Genomic DNA, 22,679 nt, shown 5'->3' with positions numbered 1-22,679 from the left:
ACTTTCTGGTAACCAGCCCCATCCTGAAGCTATCTAGGTGTACCCCTCTCTGAGTCAAAAGATGTTTCTATCACTCAGGAAATTCCAAGGGTTTTAGGACCTTTGTGCCAGGAACCCAAGCCAAAGACCAAATAATGTATTTTTCATTATGCCACCCAAGTAATGAAAAAAATGTATGTGGATAACATTCTAGATCTTAGCAGTCAAGGCTTTCAGTAGTGTTTCACAGTGCTTTGCACTGTGTCAATTACCTGGTCACAATTCAACTTATCAATACAGTGACTTCTCTTTCAGCCCAGTACTTTTGTAACTTTAGGAGACGGTCATCATTATTTTAATATTTCATCTTATCCTAGTTGAGTTCAGGGAGTTTTTAGTATAAAGGGGCTGTACTCTAAAAGTTCATTTGTAATTTCATAGTTTTAAATTTAGGGCATATTTTCTATTGAAATAGTAGGATAAGTGGTGAATGTTTTCATACCAATCCATTGCCTTGGGCAAAATAGGGAACTAAGACCAAAAGATAAAAATTTAGAGGGTTTAAATGTTGAGGATGAAAAGGCTGACGACTGTTTTGAAAGGGGAAATGAGAGCTTTCTTTGTTATTTTGTTTAGTATGAATCTGTAGATGTCAGAGGAAAAATATCATGTGTTGTGGACCTAATTATGTCCCCTTAAAATTGGTATGTTGAAGCCCCAACTCCTAATGTGACTGTATTTGGAGATAGGGTCTTTAGGGAGATTATGAAGGTTAAATGAGATCATGAGGGTGGAGCCCTAATCCAATAGGACTGGTGTCCCTGTAAGAAGAGGAAGAGATACCAGGGATGGGCACACACAGATAAAAGGCCATGTGAGGACACAGCAAGAAGGTGGACATCTGCATGCCAAGGAGAGAGGGCTCAGGAAAAACCAACCCTACCAGCACCTTAATCTTGGATTTACAGCCTCCAGAACTAGGAGAAAATAAATTTCTGTTGTGTAAGCACTCAGTCTGTGGTGTTTGTTATGATAGCCCTAGCAAACTAATAAGTCATGTTATTTTAGAATAGGATCCCAACCAATGCTCCATGAAACATTTGTATCTGAGAAATTTTAATAGAGATTTCTCAAAAGGGATCCTTGGCTTAATAAATTTGGGAAACAATCTATCACATATTCTCCCCTTAAAGATTGACAATGTATATTCTTATGTTAAATGTTCTTAGAAGCCTTGAAGCAAAGAAATCGGTTTATTTTTTTTTCCAACTTGAACATTTCCCAAATACATTTGTCTATAGAATATCTCCTTCCCTCTTTTTTAAATGAAACATGTTTCCCATCCAGAAGAAAGTTGGTGGAGGGAGAGAGCTCCCTCTCTTTTCACCTCCCATATAGATATTTTATGGTTTCATATTCTTATATTTAAGGAACATATAGAATGTGTTCTTAGTAAATCCTGAGCATGAGATGTCCACCAATATAACTTCATTGAGAAACAGAGTAAGAAAAGGAGGAGAAATAGATGTCTTGTATGTAGGATATAGGAGCTCTGGCATCTTATTTTAACTTTTATTCAGAAAGTCATTGTAGTTGATTAGTTATATTCTATATAATAACATGAAATGTTTTTCATTCTGTTTTAACAGTATTTTTATTGATATGGATCTATATTTATAAGGATTGTGTCTCTGATAACTTTACTTTTTGTTTTCCTAAAAGCTTCACAGTGTAATAGCATATTTGAAATCAGAGGCCTTGGAATCAGAATGGCTATATGTGAATCCTACCACTTTTTCTCCCTTGGGCAGATTACCTCACCAAATATCAATTCCCCCCTCTGAAACAAGTGACATAATAGTACCTACCTTTGGGGGTTGTTGTGAAGCACTTAGTATAGTGCCTATTACTCAGTGTAATTAGTTATTTGTATTCTGAGTAAAGTTTCATTAAAACAGAAATGTGTAGTATATAAGTTGTGATGCTCCATCACTAAAAAGGATAACGGTTGCTGGCTTTGCTGCTGTTTTAATTGAGATGAAAGTCACATGACATTAATCATTTTAGAGTGAACAGGTCTGTAACATTTAGTGCATTCACAATGGTGTATAACTACGCTCTCTAGTTCCAAAACATTTTCATCACTTTAAAATAAAACCTTATATCCATTAAGTAGTGACTCATCCGTCCCCCCTCTCTCCAACTCCTGGCAACTATCAATCTGCTTTCTGTCTTTGTGGACCTATTCTGGATATTTCATATGAGTGTAATCATAAAAGACCATTTGTAACTGGCTTCTTTCACTTAGCACGCTTTTGAGGTTTATCCATGTTGCAGTATGTATCAGTACTTCATTTTTTTAAATAACTGAACAATATTACATTATATTATATGTATACACCACAGTTTATCAGTTCATCAGTTCATGGATATTTGAGTTGTTTCCACCTTTTGACTATTGTAAATAGTGCTGCATTTGTGTAGAGAGTATTTGTTTAGGTACTTGTTTCAGTTCTTTTGGGTGAATACCTAGGAGGGGAATTGTGAGGTGATTTGGTAATTTTATGTTTAACTTTTTGAGGAACCACCCAACTGTTATCCACAGTGGCTGAAATAATCTACATTCCTACTGGCAAATCAACACTTATTTTCCTTTTTCTGATTATAGCAATTTTGGCAGATGTGAAGTGGTATCTGGTTTTCCTAATGACTAATGATATTTTGCATCTTTTCCCAGTGTTTATTGGCCATTTGTGTATCTTTGGAGAAATGTCTATTCAAGGCCTTCACTCATTTATTGAGTTGTCTTTTGTTTTTGAGCTGTCAGAGTTTTTTTATATATTCTGGATACTAGACTCATATATAATTTACGTATATTTCCTCCCATTTTCTTTTTTTTGCGGTACGTGGGCCTCTAACTGCTGTGGCCTCTTCCGTTGCGGAGCACAGGCTCCAGACGCACAGCCTCAGCGGCCATGGCTCACGGGCCCAGCCGCTCCGCGGCATGTGAGATCTTCCCGGACCAGGGCACGAACCCGTGTCCCCTGCATTGGCAGGCAGACTGTCAACCACTGCACCACCAGGGAAGCCCATATTTCCTCCCATTTTCTACACTGTCTTTTCACTTGGTAATGTCCTTTAATCACAGTTTTTAATTTTCACGAAGTCCCGTTTATCTATTTTTTCTTTTGTTGCTTGTGATTTTAGTGTCATATCTAAGAATCAGTTGCCGAATCCCAAATCATGTAGATTTACTCCTGTGTTTTCTTCTGAGTTTTATGATTTTATCTCTTATATTTGGGTCATTAATCTTTTATGAGTTAATTTTTATATATGGTGTGAGGTAGGGGTCCAATTTCTTTGTGTGTGTGTGTGTCATGTGGATGTCTAGTTTTCCCAGTGCCATTTGATGAAGAGACTATTCTTTCTGTTGTGGTGGTGGTGGTTTTAAATCTACCTCTTTACTAAAAAGGTACTCTAGTGAAATGATTAAGATCACTGATTCAGGAGACAACACTTGGATTCCTTGGGCACATTATTTAAACTTACTAATACTTAGTTTTCTCATATATATAAAATAATAGAAAAACCAACTCCATGGCATTATTGTGAACATTATACTGTATACTGTATGTAAGCACTTAGCAAGATTCCTGACAATGAGGGAACAGTTTTGGCAAGCATTACTATCCATATCTGTGATCCTTTGAAGAAATCACTGTTTAGTAACAGTTAACCCATGATAGTCTGTCAGTCTCAGACTAATATTTTAATTCTTCAAAAGGTAAGACTAGGACTTCCCTGGCAGTCCAGTGGTTAAGACTTCGCCTTCCAATGCAGGGGGTGTGGGTTCGACACCTGGTCGGGGAGCTAAGATCCCATATGCCTCACAGCCAAAAAACCAAAACATAAAACAGAAGCAATATTGTAACAAATTCAATAAAGACTTTAAAAATGGTCCACATCAAAAAAAATCTTTTTTAAAAAAAGGTGAGACCGGTGGACTCAGATGAATTGAGATAAATGAGAAAGACATTAACAATGACTGGACACTTACAATATATCAGGGCATTGTGTATGTTATTTACTCCTTAACAACAATCCTAATTTTGTAAGAAACCTGAGGTTTAGAGTGTTAACTAACTTTGCAAGATATCATCATATAATTATCAAGTGGCAGAGGTGCGATTCAAATCCAGGTCTGCTTCATTGGAAGGTCGGCTGGTTCACTCTGTTATGATGACTTAGTGTAGAAGAAAAGATTTAATAAACACATTGCTTGTCTTCTTTCTTGGAATTTCATGTAATACTGGAGTAAGGAGAGATGAGAAGGGTGTGTGTGTGTGTGTGTGTGTGTGTGCGTGCACGTGTGTATGCATATGACATATATATATATATGCCGTATAAAACACTGTATAATAATCAGTTCTCTAAGGGAGTATTTTACTGTGATTTTTATATACTTTTGGCTAAACTATAGCATATTTGCACTTCTGTACTTTTTTATATAATCAATATTTATAATTTGTTTTAACATTTGATTAATTTTTAATATATTGAATTGAAAAAAAAATTTAACATCTTGTAATTTAAGGTTTTTTTTTTTTTTAAATTGAGGTTTCTGAGTCCAGTATTTTAAATGGTATTGAAGAAGATTTTACAGCTCATACATTTAGGTTTGTTTTGTGGTTCTCTTAGATGTAATAAAGGAACAGAATCGAGAGTTACGAGGTACACAGAGGGCTATAATCAGAGATCGAGCAGCTTTAGAGAAACAAGAAAAACAGCTGGTAAGTAAAACATTAAATTTCAGTTTAACTTTTCAAACAAATTTAGAAATCAGTGTTGGAATAATTAGCTAACTAGGAAAAAGACACGACAGGTGGTAAGTGATTTACTTTACTAAGAAATGACGTTTAAGGTCTTCCTGCAATTTCTGCTTCCCTTTGTTTACTGTGTCATTCTGCTGACTTTTATCAGGATTCTGTGTATTGTGTATTCTGCTGATTATATTCTTCAGTTTGTGAAAGACATGAATGCCTAGGAAGAAATATTGCTTAAAGCAGCCACCTTCTTGTCAGTTAACAGCAAAGATAAAATAGTCCTAGAAAACAAGAGAGTGTTACAAGAAAATAATTATGTTAACTCATAGGTGTCTTACTTGATATTTTAACTGTTATTAGGTCTGTGATAATAAATGTACTTTTTTAATAGATTGGCTATCTTTCTGTATTTTTATGTTATGCTTTTAAATGTATGTTGCTTAAAATATTTTTTAAAACCATGTTTGAGGTATACTTGACATGCAGTTGACTGTACATTTTTAAAGCATACAATTTGATACATTTTAACATATGTATTTACTCATGAAACCATTACTACAGTCAAGATAATGAACATATCCATCATCACCAAAAGTTTCCTTTTTCCCTTTGTAGTCCCTTCTACCCATCCCTACCTGTTTCCCTCCATAGTTAGGCAACACTGATCTGTCATTGTAGATTAGTTTACATTTCCTAGAATTTTATATAGATGGAATCATAAAGTGAATTCATTTTTATATGGCTTCTTTCATTCATAATTATTTTGAGATTAATCAGTGTTGTTACATGTATGAATACTAACTCCTTTTTATTGATGAATATTATTTCATTGTGTGGACATTTCACAGTTTGTCTATCCCATTCACCAGCCAGTGGACATTTGGGTTATTTCCAGGTTTCAGCTATTTTGATAAAGGTTGTTATAAACATTCAGTTGAAGTCTTTGTTTGAACATATGTTTCCTAGGGGTAGGATTGCTTGGTAGATCACAGGTTAAATGTATGTTTGACTGTATAAGAATGCTAAACAATTTTTCAAAGTTGTTGTTCCCACTAGTTATATATGAGAGTATATATATAACTATAATATTTTCTGTTCCCACCAGTTATATATGAGAATAAAATTGTTTCACATCCCAGCCAATAGTTAGAGTTTATAGTCTTCATATTTTAGCCATTCTAGTGGTGTTTAGTAGATTGTCATTTTAAATTGCATTTCCCTAATCACTAATGATGTTCAGCATCTTTTCATGTGCCTGTTCACCATTTAAATATTTTCTTTGCCAAAGTGTCTATTGAAATATTTTACCTATTTTTTTCATCAGGTTTTCTAATTATTTAGTTGTGAGAGTTCTTTATATATTCTGAGGGCAAGTGCTTTATTGAATATATGTTTTGCAGTTATTTTTTCCAGTTCTTGGCTTGGTCCTTTATTTCCCTAAGAGTGTCTTTTGAGGAACAGAAGGTTTTTATTTTGATCAAGTGAAATTTATTTTTTTTTCTTCTGTGATTTAGTACTTTTAGTGTCCTATCTAAGAAATCTTTGCCTAACCCTAAGTCACTAATATTTTCTCTGAGATTTTCTTCTAGAAGTATTATAATTTCAGTTCTTACATTTAGGACTGTGAATCTTACTGAATTAAATTTTACTATGTTGTCAGGTAAGGGTAGAGGTTCCCGTTTTGCATTTGGATATTCAGTTGCTCCATCATCATTTGTTGGTGACATCTTTCCTTATTCAAATATCTTGTCATCTTTGCAGAAAATCATTTGTCCAAATACACGTGGGCCTCATTCTTGACTCTATGCTATTCCATTGACCTATATGACTATTCTTTTTTTTTTAACATCTTTATTAGAGTATAATTGCTTTACTATATAACTATTTTTAAGCCAATACCACACTGTTTTTACTAACACTTAATAATTAAGTCTTAAAGTTGTATAGCATTAACCCTTAAGTTTTGTGCTTCTTTTTAAAATTGTTTTGGCTATTTTAGGTGCTTTGTATTTCCCTATGAACTTTAAAGTAAACTTGTCAATTTCTACAAAAAAGGATCAGATTTTGATTGGGATTACATTGAACCAATTTGGCATCTTAACGTTAATCTGTCAACCCATGAGCATGCTATATCTCTCTATTTATTTAGATTAAAATTTTTCTCAGCAGTATTTGTACTTGTAATTATACTGATCCTGTGCTTCTTTCATCAGATTTCTGATTTTGTGTTGCTGGTATTTAGAAATACATTCATTTTTTTGTATATTGATCTTTTATCCTGTAACCTTCCTAAACTCACTTATTCTAGTAACCTGTTTGTGGATTCTGTTCTATTTTATTATCTCTTTCTACACAGACAGTCATGTCATCTGTGTAAATAAAATTTTTCATCTTCCTTTTCAACCTTAATGCTTTTTTTTTTTTAATACCTTATTACACTGGCCAGGACTTCCAATGTTAAAAGTGGTTTATAACCTCTTTTTACTGATTTTAGGGGAAGACATTCAGTCTTTCATCATTAAGTATGATATTAACTGTAGGCTTTTTGTAGAGGCCCTTTCTCAGGTTGAGGAAGTTCCTTTTGTATCTAGTTTGTTGAGAGTTTTTATCAGGAATTAATTTTGTCAGGTGCTGCTTTTTTTTTTTTTTTTTTTTTTTTTTTTTTTTTGCATCTATTGAGATGATGATTATATAGTTCTTCTTTAGTCTGTTAGTATAGTGAATTACATCATTGATGAATTCCAAAGTTGAATTCCAAAGCTGAATCAAGCTTTTGCTACTGGGATAAACTTCATTGGTAATGATGAATTTTTTAAAAATACTTTTATTTCAATTTGCTGAAATTTTCATAAGAATATTAGCATCTCTGCTCATAAAAGCTGTTAATTTGTAGTTATCTTTTTGTATAGTGTCTTTATGTGGTTTTGACGTCAGAGTACTGCTGACCTTAAAGCGTGAACTGGCAAGTGTGCCTTACTGTTTCATTTACTGGAAGGGTTTGTGTATTTCTTTCTTAAATGTTTGATAGGTTTCATCAGTAAAGCCATTGGGAGTGAAGTTTTCTTTGTGGATAGATTTTAAGCTACACAAAAATCTATCTTTGTGGATAGATTTTTAAATTCTAAAATTTTCAATTTTTAGAAAATAGATATAGAATGGATCACGCTATCTACCTTTCTGAATGAGATTTGGTAATGTGCATCTGTCAAGTAATTTGTCCATTTCTACTAAATTTTAAAAGGTAATGACATCATGTTTATAATATTTTTTATTATTCTTTAACATCTTTAGGATATAAAGTGATGTCTCCCTTTACATTCCTAATATGTATCGTTTGTGTGTTCTCTCTGTCTGTCTCGGTTTTTTTCCCTCTTCTGACTGGCTAATGGTTTATCAATTTAATCAATTTCCTGTAAAAAAACAGCCTTTGATCTCATTAATTTTCTGTATTTTTTTCTTTCCTAGTTCATACATTTCTTGTTTATATTATTTCCTTCCTTTTGTTTACTTTATGTTTTATTTGCTCTTCTTTCTACTTTCTCTATTTTGAAGCCAACGAGATATTCATTTTTTTAATTCAAGCTCTAATGCTGTACATTTCTAAGAATTATTTTTAACTGCAGCTCACACGTTTTGATATGGAGCATTTTCATTTTATTAATTTAAAATATTATCTCATTTCCCCTCTGATTTTTTTCTTTAACCCATGACGTATTTCAAACCACATTGTTTGATATCTGCTTCTGTTTTTCCTTTCATATTTTTCTTACTGCTTTCTAGTTTAATTTTACTGTAGTTAGAGATCATACCTCATATGATTTCAATCCTTTTATATTTGTTGAGCCTTGTTTTCTGTTACAGAATATGGTATATTTTGGTGATTTTTATTTTTAGTGTACACTTGCAAAGAGTGAGTATTCTGCTGTTGGCGATGGAGCTTTTAGTAAATGTTGCTTAGGTCAAGTTGGTGATAGTGTTTTTGTAAATCTTCTGTATCATTACAGATTTTCTGTCCACTTGTCCTAACAAGTACAGCAATATACTTAAGAAAGGAGCTGTTGATACCCCTCATCCTAGTTATGTATTTGTCTGTTATGCCTTTCAGTTCTATCAGTTTTTGCTTCATAAATTTGGAAGTACTGTTTTAGGTGCGTACACATTTAGGATTGTTTTGACACCTTTATGTATTAATTCCTTTATTATTATTGAAATGCCCCTTTTTATTCTGGTAATACTCCTTTTTCTTAAGTTTTTTTGATCTGGTTAATGTAACCACTCCAAATTTCCAGATTTTAATAAGTATTTATATAGAATATATTATTCTATCCTTTTACTTAGCTCTATTTAGCTTTGTTTTGGTAATTAAAGTTGGTTTCTTGAGATAGCATATAATTGCCTTTATGTTCTTATCTAATATAACAGTCTGCCTTTTATTTGAGATGGAGATGGATCTTTTCACCTAACATAATTGTCTATATTACTAGCTTTAAATATACCACTGTGGTCTTCTATTTTGCTATCTCCTACCAACTCTTTGTTTGATTTTTTTTTTTTTTTCCTTTTTTTCCTACCTGCTTTTGGGTTGAGTTTTTAAATTCTCTTCTGGGCTTTATGTGAGTACTGTTTTGTATTCTGGATGAAGGTACTAGTTCTCTCTTTTCCATGTAAACATGTAGAATAAATTTCCCTCTCATATTACTATTTCTGTGACTTTATACTAGCCTCTTTCTTTTTTCATAATCAGGGTGAAATTGTATTTTCACCCTGAAATGTATGTACAATATACATATATTGTATATGTTCAGTCTATTCTTCTTAAATCATTGAAGACTTCCCCTTAATGATTTCGTTCCCCTCTTTTTATTTCCTCTCTTAGGAATTAGAAATTAAGAAAATGGCCAAGATTGGTAATAAAGAAGCTTGCAGAGTTTTAGCCAAACAGCTTGTACATCTAAGGAAACAGAAAACAAGAACTTTTGCTGTAAGTTCAAAAGTCACGTCTATGTCCACACAAACAAAAGTGATGAACTCCCAGATGAAGATGGCAGGAGCAATGTCTACTACAGCAAAAGTAAGTGGGAACCTTTATATCCATAGCTTTATGATTTTATCTGAGATATTTAAATGTCAGTATTCAGATTAGATTCAAATTAAATTTAAAGCACCCTCTGATATATATGTGGTACAGAATCTTTCTAATTTTTAATAAAATGAGTTATAATACTACATAATCCAGATAAATATTTCTAGATTTTTTTATTGATATGTTTTAATATAAAAATTTTTGTTCCAGGGCAGTTCCACTGTTCCAAGATTATATGTAGCTTCTAAATTTTTAAAATTGACTTAAAACATCATTTTAAGATTTTTGGCCCTATTTATTATGTCGTAAGTTTTGGTATAATAATTTGAATAATAATTTTCTCTTGATTCATTTTCATGAATGTGTCAGAAGGACACATGAGTATCGTGAGAAGAATTTATCAGTTAATTTTTATCAGGAACTTAAGTTTAACTTACAGTCTTTACATTTAAAAAATTAGTGTTTTTACTATAGACCTTAAAGGACTGTGAGCCTTTCAGACATTTAATAAGTAATGAGCTCTTTGATGTATATTAAGAATTGTGAGAAATCAGAAATTCCAGACAAAGGCTCTGCCCTCACAGATCTTATATAGTTCAGTCGGGGATGTGAGGAGGTTAAGATGTGTCTGACAAGGAAACTCACTATACATCAGTCTATGCTAGGTTTCAGTAAACTGCACAGATCCCTGAATAGTACTTACTGTACATAAGATGGACACATTCTATTTCCATGTGTTCTGCAGTTTAAAAGGCAATTATACTTGATCTGAAAGACTTTGCAGAAGACCTATGTCTTAAATATCAATAGGCTTTAAATAAAGGGAAGAAAGAATATGAATGTGAAGAGCAAAAGGAAGGAAAGCTACAGAGGAGAGAAAGTACAGGTTTATATTAGGAAAATAGTACATAACAGTTGATTCTCATTATTTGCAGTAGTTATGTTCTATAAAGTCAGGAATACTGAATTAGGGAATATCAAACCATTGCTCCTAGGGGAAATGCAGGCTTAGGTTCGTTCCTGTGAGCCTTTGATCACAATTTTTGTCAACCAGTCTATACCTAACCCTGTTTTATATGTTTCTGTTGAAAGACACCTTACTTATCATAGTTGATCATTAACATTGAACTCATGGTCAGTAGCACTGTAACTCATGCCTGAAAAAAGCTTATCTAACAAATGTATTTTTTCCACATTTGTATTTTTTCCAATTTTTCCACATTTGATCCAAGGCACGTCACAGGCTTCTTGCACTTAGCAACGCTAGACCACACTTCAGTACGTTTTAACCCTCAACCAACCAAAGGCACAAAATAAACCGCAAAGAAAACACTAATTTACAGTATTAGTGCTGAGTCAAGATGGCAGAGTGTCACCTTGCTTGAACAAAGCTGGAAATGTGTGTTGGGTGACTCAGATGTTTTGCAGCTCTGCGCATGTCCACAAGTGAGCACAAAAGTACTGCAAGTGTTGACTTGTTACAAATATATTTTAGTGAGTAGGCAAATTCAAAACTAAGGAATCCAGAAATAATGAGGATCAAGTATAATTGCCTTTTAGACTGCAGAACACATGAAAATAGAATGTGCCCATCTTATGTACAGTGGCACATTTGTTCCTTAAAATTACAGAATATTTCAATATACCTTCATTCTGTTAGTTTTTACTCTCTAGGAATCTTAGTCATCTTACAGTGAAAAACACAGTTAAAGGCAAAAACTTTGTTTTCCTTTTTTGGTTTTACCAAATTGACAGAACTAAATATCTGTCTAATTTGAGGGAAAGGTCATATCTGAAGATCACACACCTGGACTGGATAACGTTTCAATAATGTTGAGGAGGAAGACTACTCATTTTGCAATTTTCTGCAGGTGACAGGGGAGGAAAAGGTACCTAATGTGGTCCTGCCATATAGCAATGTATGAATTAGTTTTCACTAAAATTTCTCAGAAATTTATTAATTCAGGAAATATTTGTTTAGGTCCCCTAAGTAGGAATTATAATAAGTGATGGAGATGAAATGGAAAGCAAAACCAGGCAAGGGCTTAACCTGTAATAGGTTAAAGTCTATTTAAAAGGCAGCCCATTTGAGATATAGTTTAGTGCAGTGATTAAAAACATAAGCTTTGGAGTCAGATTACTTGGGTTCAGATCTCACTTGGTAGCTATGTGACCTTAGCAAGCTATTTCACCTTCCTATACCTTCATTCTCCATTTGTAATGGAGGGGAAATGGTAATACCTAGCACATAAAGACTTGTTAGGTTTAAATGTCAATTAACTTTAAATATTGTATGTAAAGTGCTTAGAACAGTGCCTGGCACACAGAAAGCTAATATATATAGGCATTAGCTGCTCTATTATCACTGTCAGCATCCTTGTTGTTTTTAGTCTATTTTTGTAACAGTAATGTAATTTGCGAGTAAAGTAATATAATTTACACCAATAAATAAAATTTTATCTATAGTGAATAGGATTTAACAGGGGTATCTGTTCGAACCTAGGGTGTCAGGGACTACTTCCCTAAGGAAGTTGTATATAAACCGAAATCTGAAGTATTGATAGTGAAAACAAATAAAGAAGAGCATTCCAGGTGAGGGACAGTATATGCAAAGGTCCTGTGGCAGGAGGAAACATGGCACATTTAAGGAAATGTAAGATCAGTGTGTCTAGAGGACAGTGGTGTAGAATGAGACTGGCTTGTTAAGCAGAGTTCAGATGGTGCTTGGTATCACAGGTCAATTATGGAATTTGGCTTTTAATACTAAAAGCAATGCAAAGCCACTGGAGAGTTAGGTATGTGTGGGCTGGTGGGGGTTGCGGGGGTACAGTGTCATACTTGCAAAGATTACTTTGGCTGCAGCATGCATAAAAGACCGTGTTTGCTTTGTATCTTTGAAACTGACATATTTCATATAATACACACATATAATATATACACAGACACATATATAATAATAATATATAAAATATTTTGGCCTTACTAGGTGGCATTAATTTCTTTTAACAAAAGTAGTTGTGAATATAAAATGTAAGAGAATTCTTTTCACGGATTTTTGCAAAACTCAGTGTTTTGAACATTTCTTGAAATCATGGTTTAAAATGAATTAATAGGTTAAATATGTATGCTAGTATATCCTTTAATTTAGACATTAAAACTTTTGAAAATTTTTGGAAAAATTAAACAATTCTTTTTAATTTAGACATTACCTGCTTGCCACATTATAGGCAAATGTAGTTTTCCCATTTGAGTAGCAGTGGATTTTATGTTGTCAGTTTTTTTTTTTTTTTTTTTGTGGTACGCGGGCCTCTCCCGTTGCGGAGCACAGCCTCCGGATGCGCAGGCTCAGCGGCCATGGCTCACGGGCCTAGCCACTCCGCGGCATGTGGGATCTTCCCGGACCGGGGCACAAACCCGTGTCCCCTGCATCGGCAAGCGGACTCTCAACCACTGCGCCACCAGGGAAGCCCCAGTGTTTTTTATGATATAATTTTTTGCCTACTGTTCAGATGAGGTTTTTCGCAGTTGTCTTTATTATATAGATGTTAAGCAGATGGTTTCCAAATGAGCATTTCATTTTTTTTCTAGAATACTAACACTATTATATTTGATTATGGTAGAATATCTTTAAGAAACCTGCCTTTTATTGATGTGCTCCCTTTGGACTTACTCCATAGTAAAATTTTCATAATTATATAGCTAACGTGAATCTTTTCATATATTTAGACAATGCAGGCAGTTAACAAGAAGATGGATCCACAAAAGACATTACAAACAATGCAGAATTTCCAGAAGGAAAACATGAAAATGGAAATGACTGAAGAAATGAGTAAGTTTAATAACTTGTAATGAAATTTACAGGTTTTTCTCTTTGAATTAGAAAGTTTATTTACTAGCAACCTCATATTCTCATCCACGAAGGCACAAATGATGAGAAAAGAAATGATACAGCTCCCTTCTAGATAGATGACTATATTGTAATTTCATTGTATTTTTATATAAGGCTCAAAATTCTATTAACATTTAACTGAAGGAAAAATATAAAATATGTGATGCCATATTTCTATGCCATATTGGCCTCAGCAGTCTTACTTTGTTGATTAGAGGACCAAAACCAACTTGTGAATAAAATAACTCTTCCTGGTATAAGTTAGATAGTTTAAGAGTTGTGTTGATTCTTTCATACTATAGAAGATCTATAAATACATATAGAAGATATATTTTTATTTTTTCGTACTATAGAATATCTAATGTATATCTATCTATATATAAATTTAATGTATATATTTCATGCTATAGAAAATCTATTTATATTGGAGGTAGAGATAACGGAGTTCTGTCTTTTTTCTTTTTCCCTTTCCAGAGTCTAAATTTAATATTTAATTTTCTTCTTTTTGAGTATAAACTACAGGCTGTGGTAGAAATATGAGGAATAAAATGAACAAAGCTATAAAAAAAAATTATCACACCACCCAGATATAGTTAGGATTAACATTGTATATGTCTTTCCTATATTTTTCCATATCTTATAAAATGAGATAATATAACCTGGACAATTTTGAATCTTGCCTTGCCTTTAAAAAACAGTAGTATAACATAAACATGTACTCATTACCTTGAATTTTCTCTCGTCTATTTTTTTTAATGGCTTTAATATTATGTAACATCAATATACCCTAATTTATTGAACCATTCTTACATTGGTCAATAAGATTGTTTTAAAATGTTCAGTGTATTCGATAATCCTTTGATAAATATGTTTCTTTGTCTGAATTTCTTCAATGTTCTTAGAGTATTAACTTTTATAAAGCTTTTGATTCATACTGCCAGACTTTTTCCAGAAGGACTATACCCATCTTTATTTCACCGATAATAAATGAGTGACCCTTCACAACACCCTGGTCAACATTGAATCATTATTTGTATGATATGTCAAAGCTGGCATCATTATTTCGCAAAGATATTTTCTAATTGTTTTACAACTATGTCGGGATATGCCAGTTCTGCTTGTCTGCTAGCATTTTAATTTAATGGCATTTATTGCATAAAATAGTATCTAATTAAATTACTAGGATTACTAAATTTACCTTTGTTCTAGTATTCTATTTCAGAGTATCTATTTTCCTTCTAAGGTTTAATGATACTGTACATGTATCTTTGATAGTTCCAAAAATTGTTTACTTTAGTTTTTACTTTGAACCTTTACTTTTAAAAATATAATTTTTCGAAGACATCATTAGTGAATTTTTAATGACTGAGGGAATTGTCATTTATATAATGATCACGGTATCTAATATGTTTATGTGGATTCCAGTGGTGGCACAGGTGTGAGCAGATCTTAACAGAGGGATTAACTATTCCATTAAGCTATAATGAAGAGAATCAGTAAGCTCGTACTTAAAACTTGTATCTGTCACAGTTCTTGTTTGTGTTTTAGTAATTTGAAAGTGAGTCTGAAAGAATAGTAGTTATTGGTGGTTACTTGTTTTTTCAGTAAGGTATTTTAACATTAGTATTTTCACCCAAAGATAAATTCAAGGTTTAAATGGACATGTCTTTGTCCAATTAGAATTTATATTGTACAGTGTTGCTCCAACGCTTGTTCACATTTAGATTTTGGAAAAAAGATCTTTGGGAAATTTTTATTACATCCTGGTTACACCATTCTGGTGTTTCTCCTCCATCCTTTTCTTTCATTTTTTCTGCAAATCGTTTTGCATTCAGGCCCTTATAAACTCTGACCTGGACTCCCCACCTCCCTTGTTACTTCACTATAATCTGAGTATCACTGCTAAATTATTTTTCTAGAAGCTTACCTCTGAGTGTGCTGATCATATTCCCACAGTGGCTTCTTTCTGACTACAAAATAAAATCCTACATTATAAATCAGAAACAATTTTCAGGTCAAGCCCCTTTATTTTGTCAATGCAAATACTGAGGCCCAGAGAGGTAAAGTGACTTCCCCCAAAGTTGCACAGGTACTAAGTGGAAGAATTGAGATTGTAATTAAAGTCTTAACATTCATTTTACTTCTTCGGAGATGATATTCCACTTTTTTGGCCTTTAGCTGCTTAGCTTTTTCCAATTGACTTTATACTATTAAACTAACACAAAAAATTAAATTATCAAACCGTGCTCATACAAATCAGAGATCTTAACCAATATCAAGCTTTAGTAGCAATGTCAAGGATACAAGCTATTAAGATGCACATGCAAAACAAGGAGAGTGGTGGACATCCCAAATGACTCTCCAAATCTTTTCTTTCCATATCAGACATAAGCTCTTTGACCTAGCATAAGAGATGATGTGTCCAATAGGTTTGCTTATCATCTCATGTTGAAAAGAGCATTTTAGGAAATATATTAAATTTATACCTCAGATGGTCACCTACCTTTTATGTTATTTTCTAGGGAGTCATGGATATAAACCCATAGATAGTAGCTATAGCAATACCAAAGCAAAAACAGCCTGCTAGGAGCATTCCATAAACAAGGACTCTCTTGCTAGCAGATATTAGTCTGTTTACCAGGAGCCCAATTCACAGCGTGCTTACAGAGAGATCAGACTAGGTTACTTGTCTTCCTTTCTCTGGATCAATACCAAAGCAAAAACAGCCTGCTAGGAGCATTCCATAAACAAGGACTCTCTTGCTAGCAGATTTAGTCTGTTTACCAGGAGCCCAATTTGCAGCGTGCTTATAGAGAGATCAGACTTCCTTTCTCTGGGGGCATTCCCCGGTGATCATGTTAGTAATGATCACAGGCCAGTTGCTTTAATTCTTTCCTTCTCAACCATTTTCCATTTATACATCTTAAATAAACAGAGGAACTTACTCTTTCTTATATATATTCCCTATTGTCTTTGCTCACACTACGCTATCTCTGTTTGGTTAAGTCCTATGTGTTCTTCAAGGACCATCTCACATTTTACTTCCCCCCAGGTGGATATACTCTCTTCCCTTTGAAGCTTTATAATCATTTACCTTTCCATTTATCACAAACTGTTTATTTTGTTTTTCTGTTCTACTTAAGTGTAAACTACCTGAGATCTCTACTTTTCTCCATCTATTCATAAATTTTATTTGTACTGTGTAAATTACATAGTCGGGCCTTTTTCTAAAAATATAAACTTAACCTGAAATCTGTTTGAAAGTAACTGCTTTGTTTCCTCCCCTCCTCTCAAGTCAATGACACACTTGATGACATCTTTGATGGCTCTGATGATGAAGAAGAAAGCCAAGATATTGTGAATCAAGTTCTTGATGAAATTGGAATTGAAATCTCTGGAAAGGTATGAATGTCTTATTCTCTCAGTTGGAAATATTTTCTCTACCATTTGTGTCACTTAATTGTTTTAGGTTTTCCTTTATGTTAGGTTGTATGTTTTTAATATTTGTTTGAAAAGTAAATTACACTTGTTTGCAGCACATCCTTTATGTCCTATCCCAAAAGTTTGATAATACACATTTTTTCTCTTTTTCTCTCTTTAATATAGATGGCCAAAGCTCCATCAGCAGCCCGAAGCTTACCATCTGCCTCTACTTCAAAGGCTACAATCTCCGATGAAGAGATTGAACGGCAACTCAAAGCTTTAGGAGTAGATTAATCAAAAAAGCCATTATATTTTGCCTATTATAATTATTTAGTATAAACCAGGCACAGTGCAGATTCCTTTTACAAAACACATTTATTTTGCAAAAATGAAGACCATGAGTAAACAGTTGTTTCCTAACCCATGGCTGTTTTGAATCTTTTGCCAAAGAATGACAATGATGCAAAAATGGGAACAGTTTGGATTTTAATTAAAACTGTTTAGGAGTGATGATGTGTAAATGTTGACTTCTGCATGGCATAGAGAAATTTTATTCATTACTTAGCGTAGTTTATGTTCTAAATCTTTTTCACTGAATACAAATCTTGTTAAAGCCACTAGGCACCAGCTTAAAGAGACCTGTAAAAATATTAAAAGTATATCATTAATTCTGTATCTGTTAACTTGTCCTTTGTAAGCGATATGTTATGACCATAGGCGGTTCGGCTGCCAAATTATTTTTAAATTACCTAAAAGAAGAGTGCTATTTAAACATCTGTCTTAAACAAAAACTGTTATGAGCTTTTCTTTTCTTTTTTTTTTCCTTTGGGAGAACATTCTAGTTGGTAAGTTTCTTACCTTTCAAAATGTGCTTGGCACCTGCCTTAAACAGCACAAACATACTGTGTACATCTTTAAATCATTTTAACTGACAGAAAAGAATTACATTTTAAACTCAAATTGAAGCCTTTTACAAAAATTATCCAGGCTCTTTTTTGTAAAGCTCATAAAAGTGAATTAAATATAATTAGCAAAAAGAGACACTGAATTAATAACATTTTTTAGTAATAAAACAGTATATTTTGATCTTTCTTCCAAGAACTGAGATTTTCTCCATATGAGTTATAATTTAATCTCCTTAGTTTTGAACTGTATTAATGTGTACACTGAACCCTCTAAATTGAAGCCATCATTCTCAGTTAAATAACACTACTATGACAGTACTCAACCTAAATTTTAAAAATTAGCATTTTTTCTTGGTAAATAAACTACAACTTTGTCAGAAATTACTGCCTGAATGTGTATTAATGTATTAGCTGCATTTTTTAAGGTAAAGTTGCTATGGTATTTAATGTATGGATAGAAAGTGAGAATAAGTGAAGAAGTGGCAGATTAGTTAGAATTTAGAATTAGGTTAGCTTTGAAAAATGATGTTGTCATATATGGGTTCTAGCACATCCCACCATAAAAACTCTTCTGGAGGAGATCAGAGAGCTGTAACCTGGTTAATTTCGGATAATGGATATTTTGGACTAATATGGACAACATCAATACATTTTAGGACTAGTAGACATGTGGCATATGGATTGGTGGGAAAAACAAAAACCTAAACTTTACAGTTTATAATCCATAAACCATTTTATAGTGTTCAAAGGTAAGATTCCGTTATTGATAACATTAAATGCAGTTACCCTGAACATTGATGGGTCAAAACATTTTACTGCATTATGGAGTGTTAACCCAGAACTTGTTTTGATTCTTGGATGTACATAATAATGCTAACTAACTTTCTTGTTTACTTTCTTGTTTACATGTGGGGGGTTTTGTTTTTAAAATTATTTTGTTAAAAAAAAAATCCCAATAAAGGTTTATTGCTGTTATGCTTTTTTTTTCCTTTAACTCTATTTTTGGTTTCTGCTAAAGTTAAAAGTTTTATGCATATCTGGTAATTTTTCAAAAGACTGATTTTTATTACTTTCTTGGAAGGAAAAATTAGATAACGCTGCTACTTACATTTTAGCAAAAATTGTCTTTTTAAGAATTAGCAGCCGGTACAAGACTGATGTTTGTGAATGGAGTAAGTCTAAGAATTGGTGGTTTTACATGACATTTATCTGACAGTTTCTTTCCTAGAACTTCCAGGGGATAACCATTTTTAAACAGATAGGTCTTAGAGCTTATTTTTTAAATTTCAGTCAAAAATGGATGCCACAGAAGGCTTTGGGACCCAAAGGAAAAAGTGGAGTCATTCTGACTTGGCTACATTTATAAAATGCTCTAGTGGCAGTTTTCACAAACAGTCCCTATAAATTTGTAATGTTACACTATCCTTTGCTAAAAATAAAATTTCCTTTTAGACCCTTAAGATTAGGAAACAAGGATTCTTACACACTGAGTTTAATGAAAATACTGATTTTTTTTTTTTAAACTTGATTTCCCTGATTTCCTACTTTTGGCAAAAGGATTTCTTTAACAGCTGTAGTCAAACAAAAGTTTGCCAGTAGAAAGAGAGCAGAGGAGTATAGCAATTTCTCTGTTACTGAAAGGGATGCAGCCCAATGTCATATTCTATTACTGGATGTAAAAGTCATGGATGAAGGAGATTGCTGAGTCTCAGAGAACTAGAATGTGGTACAAAAATACGGAACTTAGAAAACATAAAATGACCATCTGTCACGTGACTGTGTTGCACAGACTGTACTCTGTGCTCTGAGAGGAGCACCTGGTCATGGCAGGGATAGTGGAAATGGGCTCAGGAAATTAACACAATATTGAAAATCAACTATACTTCAATAAAATAAATTAAAAAAAATTTTTTAAAACATAAGTGACCTTGTAGACCACAGTGGGGAATCTAGTAGCCTGTGAGCTTTATGTTATTTGACCTGCACAGTGATGTGTATTTTATTCTTTGTAATGAATGCCTTTAGGAGAAGCCTGCCCTTGCCCCTTGGCCACATGTGCATTCCTTACTAGCCCAGTAGCGACACTTCTAGCCTGATCCCAGTGGGCCCAATTTAAACATGTACCCCTATTTCAGACACTCCCATGTTAAAATAGTGTATGTGCAGATCTGAAAAGAGACCTGTGATGACTTTCTCCTTTGATGCCATTACTCTGCATGAATAGGGTTTTGCAGCTACAAAAAAAGAGATCTTTTCCAATTTCCTTTCTGTAGAAGCTGAGTCTCATAAAGGTATTTAAGACCATTCCTGTAACTTAGTTCCTTCAAGAGTCAATTGGATTGAAGCCTGAGGATCCTGAAGTCTGATTTGAGGTACCCTGCAATTGGAACAGCACATACGCTTCCTCCTCCCCCACAAGCCATCCTCCTAAGAGCCTGAAAACGCACTACACGCACACACACACGTGTGCACGCACACACACACACACACACACACACACACACACACAAACACCTCTGTCCCCAAACACTGAAAGCGTTTCCTTTAACAAATAAATACTTCCACCATTAGATATGGAAAGGTAAATTACATGAATGAGTTTCTCAACCACCTCTACAGGGTAAAATTGAGTATACCAATAGCTAAGTGACAGATCTTTCCATTTTAGTGGAACTCTACTGAATTCCTGAAGATTTACCACAGAAGAGCTCATAAAAACATGAGATGGAAAGCCTGTGTGGCTAAAGTCAGCTTTCGACGTTTATTCCCAAATGTATGAACATGTAGATACTGCACAGCAAATCACATTTGTCATTTGTTTAATTGCAGTTTAGGATTCTAAATAACATTAACCATTTTCTATTTTTTAAAAAGGCCAGCATCTGTTAAAATTCTATCAATATAGTTAGAAAATACAGTCTCAAAACTCATTTATACAAATGAGTTAATAGCAAATACCAGTGCATTTACAACCAATGAATAGCTAAATAACTAAGGAATTGCTATTTCAATATTAAGTATTGATTCAAAATATTTTTAGGGAGAAAAATTGGTTTCCAATGTTAATTGTATCTAAAGTTGCAAAGAATGACCTTTAAAATGAATGTCTGATAATATGATCTAAACATACATCTGTAGTGATGACTAAGCATGTATACATGCTGGTTTTTTGCTATATAATGTCAGATAAAACATTCCCAGCAGTTTCATATTTTAAGTGCAAAATGTCTGGATTTTAACTGCAAAAACTATTCTAGATTTATATTGCATTACATTTGCGTCTATTTGAAAGGTTCAAAGGCATGCATATATGTACTTTTAGGTGTGTATATAGGTATGTACATTTTGCCCTGCCTTTTGCAAACTAAAGAATCACTGCCTCCAGCTAATGTATGCTTTAAGCAGGTGAATTATCAAGAGAAAGTATTTGTAAATCCACATAGCTGAATAATTTGGAGTTTACTCTCAAATAAGAAAAACCTTTATATATAGATAGTAAATATATATATATTATATTAAATATATTATACAGTTATATATATATTATTTAACACCTCCTGGGTGCTAGATGTGTGCTCAAGCATGGATGATCAGGCCACTGAAAACTATTTCTTTTTAATTATTGGGGTATAGTTGTTTTACAATGTTGTGTTAGTGTCTACCATACAGCGACATGAAGTAGAGTTCCCTGTGCTATACAGCAGGTTCTCATTAGTTATCTATACATATCTGTATATATGTCAATCCCATGAAAACTAATTTTTTTTGTTGTTCATGATATATCAAAGTTTCTAGCCGTCCAGTTACTGCTGATTATATGTGCACGAACATAATCTACATAGATTATGACCGGTATAACGCTTGGTCTTTATTAATATTATAAAAAGCAAGAGACAGGACAGTATAGTTTATTTAGTAAGCATTCTAAATAAAAAAAATTTCGTCTAATTGTTCCATAAAATAAGTTAGACAAACATTGCCAGCAGATTGACATTCAAAATGCAAAACAAAGTCATTATTTGATAGTGCTATCACATTACAGTCTACTTCTGCCTACAAGTTTTAAGAAGTGCATTCTATTTTTAAATTGAAGTATAGTTGATTTACAATATTATGTTAATTTCAGGTGTACAACATAGAGATTCAATATTTTTACAGATTATACTCCATTTAAAATTATTATAAAATAGTGGCTATATTCCCTGTGCTGTGCAGTGCACATTCTTATAAATTAAATAAATATGTCCCTCGAGGTACAACTCTCTGAATTGAAAAGCTCAATATAGTAAACTTTTTTATTAATAATAAATCATATTCTAACCAATTACATAAAAAATGATCATCTTTTCTGATAGGACCCCAGATGATTTTCCAGGTTGTGAGATTTCAAAAATAAGTTATGTTATTAAATTAGACTCCCTTCAAGTTTGTAGCCATTGTTAAGAGCACACCCCTTTGTCCATCTAACAAAGACTGCATGCCCATTGTGAGCACAGGCTTTGCCAGACACTGGAGAAACAACAGCAAACAAGCCAGACATCTTCCTTTCACTTTTACAGCTTACAGAAATAGCAGTG

The 22,679-nt window shown here is 33.3% G+C and overlaps 1 protein-coding gene across 1 annotated transcript in view; it reads left to right on the top strand.

Annotated features, from left to right (window-relative positions):
* CHMP2B (charged multivesicular body protein 2B) overlaps positions 1 to 19,077 on the top strand; it is a 29,897-nt gene extending 10,820 nt beyond the window's left edge. Inside the window, exons 2-6 of the mRNA XM_024740854.1 lie at positions 4,678 to 4,769; positions 9,679 to 9,873; positions 13,612 to 13,714; positions 17,070 to 17,176; positions 17,381 to 19,077. Of these exons, the coding sequence (XP_024596622.1) occupies positions 4,678 to 4,769; positions 9,679 to 9,873; positions 13,612 to 13,714; positions 17,070 to 17,176; positions 17,381 to 17,491 (608 nt within the window). The 3' untranslated portion in view covers positions 17,492 to 19,077. The remainder of the gene's footprint in view (positions 1 to 4,677; positions 4,770 to 9,678; positions 9,874 to 13,611; positions 13,715 to 17,069; positions 17,177 to 17,380) is intronic.
* The last annotated feature ends 3,602 nt before the right edge of the window (positions 19,078 to 22,679 follow it).

This window comes from Neophocaena asiaeorientalis, unplaced genomic scaffold (genome assembly GCF_003031525.2).
Source record: "Neophocaena asiaeorientalis asiaeorientalis breed wild unplaced genomic scaffold, Neophocaena_asiaeorientalis_V1.1 scaffold420, whole genome shotgun sequence".
Taxonomy (NCBI): domain Eukaryota; kingdom Metazoa; phylum Chordata; class Mammalia; order Artiodactyla; family Phocoenidae; genus Neophocaena; species Neophocaena asiaeorientalis.
The sequence above is the reverse complement of the archived record's forward strand: the minus strand, read 5'-3'. Positions and strand labels throughout refer to the sequence as shown.